The sequence below is a fragment of the Antedon bifida genome, chromosome 3 (genome assembly GCF_963402885.1).
Source record: "Antedon bifida chromosome 3, ecAntBifi1.1, whole genome shotgun sequence".
NCBI lineage: Eukaryota > Metazoa > Echinodermata > Crinoidea > Comatulida > Antedonidae > Antedon > Antedon bifida.
Window position 1 is genome coordinate 23,427,632 of NC_136228.1, and position 3,960 is coordinate 23,431,591.

The 3,960-nt window shown below is 36.5% G+C and overlaps 1 protein-coding gene across 1 annotated transcript; it reads right to left on the reverse strand.

The window, feature by feature from the left end:
* Window positions 1-2,433: 2,433 nt before the first annotated feature.
* LOC144838546 (uncharacterized) lies at window positions 2,434-3,753 on the reverse strand. Its single transcript, XM_078693952.1, has 3 exons — window positions 3,632-3,753; window positions 3,207-3,296; window positions 2,434-2,903 (listed from the first exon to the last, which is right to left on the reverse strand). The coding sequence occupies exons 1-3, from the start codon at window positions 3,679-3,681 to the stop codon at window positions 2,741-2,743; spliced, it is 303 nt and encodes a 100-aa protein (XP_078550078.1). The 5' UTR covers window positions 3,682-3,753; the 3' UTR covers window positions 2,434-2,740.
* Window positions 3,754-3,960: the final 207 nt, after the last annotated feature.

Sequence of the window (3,960 nt, forward strand, 5' to 3'; positions counted from 1 at the left end):
TTGAAATATGTTATAAATGTTAATGCTATGTTGAGGAAAACTAAAATATACTTAATACTAGCCTAGGCCTACCTATTAAAAATGTAACCCTGATAACAATTGAATCGCTCGCCTGCGTGGTGGTGTTGTGTTTGTGGCGATTCGAATGAATTGGGGATCGTTTTACACTTTACACAGGTACGTTAGTGTGGTGGAGCAGATTGAGGGATCATCTCAATATTTTAACTCTAAACTAATTCCTATTTGGTTATTTAAATAAAACAAATGTTTTTGTACATATTATAAATAAATAATAAAATGATTAAAAATTAAAAACGTAAGCAAGTGTAGTCAGGGAGATCCCTGATTTAATCAAACATTGACAAGTAAAGAGTATAATATTAAATGTAAAATATTAGGCCCATAGTCTGCTAATAATTGACAAGAATAGGTAGCAGGGAGGTAATCTCCGACGATCTTCAGCTACTCGTCCGATGATGAGTCTGATGTAATACTGGTATTTGATTCGGAAGACGACTCGGATGACAATGTCTCGTCATCAACGGCGACGTCGGTTCTCCTTTTCTTTTGTGATGTACGGTAGCCATCAGGAAGTCTCTTTTTCTTTCTGATTACACCATCTCTGTTAGTAGTCAAAAAAAGGTCGATAGTACGATTGTACCGCTCGTCCGCGAAGTTGTCATCTACACGTAGCCGCAGGATGTCATTCAGAGTTGCGTTGGAGAGTGACTGACGTTCTTTCGAAAATATGCGCCACAAGAACGAAAACGTGCGTTCGGTCACTGCATTGCCAATCGGAAGTGAGATACACAGCTCGGCAATCTTCAAGATGTGCCTTATTCCCAGTATATTTATAACGCGAAAAGCTGTGACCAAACGTTTGCTGGTTGATTGCATTTAAAGAACGTTAGCACATGGTTGAACTCTGACTGTACAAGCGCTTAAATCTACTTCATTGGCGTCTAAAACATCGTGAAATCTGTCGTAGACAATAGCTATGGATGGTGCAAGTTTGTAACGGTAGTCGTGTCGAGGGCCAAGACAATATCAACGATGGCACAAAATTATTCAATGTACAAAATATATTTATTCAATCAAAAGTAATATTATAGAACAATGTGAAAATGTAGTGATTCTGACTGATGTTATAGTCTCAAGAACCAATACCCGAACTAACTAACTTAACTACAAAACATATATTTATATTAAGGGGACAGGAAGTATGACCACCATGTTACATTCCCCCGCTCGTTAATTCGCAGCCGTGTCTTCGAAACCAACGAGTCACTGAGCCAAAAATGTATTGAGAAAACAAACTTAACTATGAACATCTGAAATCTAAACAAAAGAAAAAGTAATGCAAATCGTCACAAATCAATAAATCGGCAAACGTGGCAAAATATACAAACGTAAAATTGGTCAAAATTCTCAAATTAAAAGTCATAATAATAATATAAAGTGTTCATAATAATATATAGCTCAGCAATCATGTTCAGTTGAAAATAAAAGTCAGTTGGTCATAAATTCAGTAACTCCTGCATTTACTCCCGATGGATACATCAATCAGCTGTTGCCTAGAAACAAGTTGACCTGCTTCCCAAAATTCAGTTCATAACAAAAAAAATCTGAGAACAACATAACTGCAGCTGACTGCTCATTATATCTTGAAGAAAATGTTTAAAAAGTGTACATTTCGGGATTCAAGTTTATCATCAATCCATGGAATAAAGTGAAATAGTTTATCAATCGTTTATTCTCAAGTAAGTGTTAAAGTTTCTTGTGATCCATTGTAATTAACTTCATTCAGGGAACATAGTTGTGAAAAGCCTCTTGTATCTAGTGGGCAGGACGGGAGAACCAATAAAACACAATTCAACATACACATCATCATGACAGTGGCAGTAAACTTAATACTACATGTAACTAAATCCAATCTGATAAGCAAATAAGCGTATTATATTTAAGATTATACATACAAGATGAAATTAATTAATAACTCGATGTAGGTTGGGAAGGGCCTTGGGATGCGGGACTGTAACTAGGAAACGGCGGGGCTGTTGATGGAGGGTGGATATTCTTGGGGAAGGTCTGGTGTTGGGTTTAGAGATAGATTCCATCCAGGGTTTACCTTTAATTTCAATCAAGGTATCGGCAATTAAGGAAAATTCATTGCTCGTTTTGGGCTCTCTTTCTTTGATGAGGGAAGCAAGTGGAAAGGGAGTTTTTGGATTGCCTGATCTAAAAGAAAAAAGTCAAGAATTTCCTTGGGGTCTTGTAGGTTAACTTTTGCACTTCGGAGCCACATCGTCATGTCTCGATCAAGTTTTCCAACCCACTCTCTAGTGGACATTGAAAGGGGTTTGGGGGTTTGTCTAAATTGTTTCCGACATGTTTTGGCTGTGTGGTGGTACTTTAAGAGGATAGCATCTTTAAGGTCGTTGTATGCGAAGTTCAGTAAAGGCATATCGTTGTAGGCCTCCCTGGCTTTACCAGTTAATTTTGGGAGAAGGTGTAGGGTCCAATTTTCAGGGGGAATTTGGCACTGCTGCAATACGCTCAAAGCATGACAAGTCTATATCAATGTCATCCTTATCTGTGATTTTAGGGATCTTATTAATGGGGCTATGAGTATCCTGGGGCGGTTGTTGACGCATTTGAAAAAAAGTATTTACAAAAAATAATGTAATTTAAAAAAAACCAGATCAACCGGAAGACTCAACATTCGTAAGTTTAAAGGAAATTAACGATTCCATGTCTTATGCGATGTGATGAATTCCCGGCGACTAAATTCAGTAGCTCTACTGCCCGCGTCTGCTTCTTCGTAGCTGAAGCCACATTTTTTTTTTACAAAATAAATAATGCCTTCTTTTGCCGCAACACATCGCATATAATTGCTGGTATTTCTATAAAAGAAAAAGTAAAAAAAAAAATGTTATTATATTCCGTATTCTTCAAGGGTCAGACCTACAAAAAGTTTTATTGGACAATAATTTAGGGTAATGTGTTACACAAAGATGTATATCTCCTGTATCTTTTTCCCCATTTTTATATAAACAATATTGGGATTAAATAAAAATGTGAACTTGTGACTTCTTTTTTTTTCCGTCACACATTCCTTCACACCACCACACCATTCAATGGTATACACACATACAGTACAGTATTTCAACCGTCTTCTGAGGTAAATGACAAAAATTGTTACTTACAGAATATCATCACGACAATGATTGTCAAGTCTTGTGGCTGACAGTGGCAGATTGCGTATGCAGCTTATACGTTTGGTTGTATATGGTTTTCTGTTAAAATTTTAAACAAATATGATTGTGATACAGTATCGAATGCAGATTGTAAACTAAAACAAAAATTAAATTGCCACCGATATTATTTATCATTTCCTGGTCGATATTAATATTACAATGATATTGGGTAGTAGGCCTAAGTTCTGATGATAGGACGCCAATGGCACTTTCCCCGCATTCCCATTTCTGTATAACAACATACTATCTCACATTTGGTGTCTGTTTCATGCAAGGTAAGGTTAAAGGTTAGGGGACTATTATGTAAAACACATGTGATGTCCTATAACCAAACATTTCTATAATAAATACAGTAACTGGCCGTGATTTTTTACCTTGGGTCTTGCCACGTGTTGTATGTCATTTTGTTGTTTAGTTCTACCATTAAGTGATAAGAGACCCTATATGTAAAACAGAGAAATATAAAAATTATTTAAACGTCGGACATAATCACAGCACAATGCATTAAATTGTTTAATTGCTTTTCCTGAAAACATTATGTTCACTTTACTTCATCGATCCAAACCCCAATCGGTCTCGTTCTACGTTCAGAAATCTTTCTGGATTCATCAGGCACATTCTGTGCCATCACTTGCAAAAGGTATGCCGAAATTTCATCAATGGCCATTATTGTCTTCAATTGTGTTCTCCCGTTTGTTTACGT

What these genes read in the sequence shown, in the direction of transcription:
- LOC144838546 (XM_078693952.1), bottom strand. Translation starts at nt 3,681, where the DNA reads ATGGTAGAACTAAACAACAAAATGACATACAACACGTGGCAAGACCCA. An exon ending in AACACGTGGCAAGACCCAAG is followed by an intron (nt 3,297 to 3,631) that starts GTAAAAAATCAC and finishes AAATTTTAACAG; the next exon opens with AAAACCATATACAACCAAAC. An exon ending in CATTGTCGTGATGATATTCT is followed by an intron (nt 2,904 to 3,206) that starts GTAAGTAACAAT and finishes TTTCTTTTATAG; the next exon opens with AAATACCAGCAATTATATGC.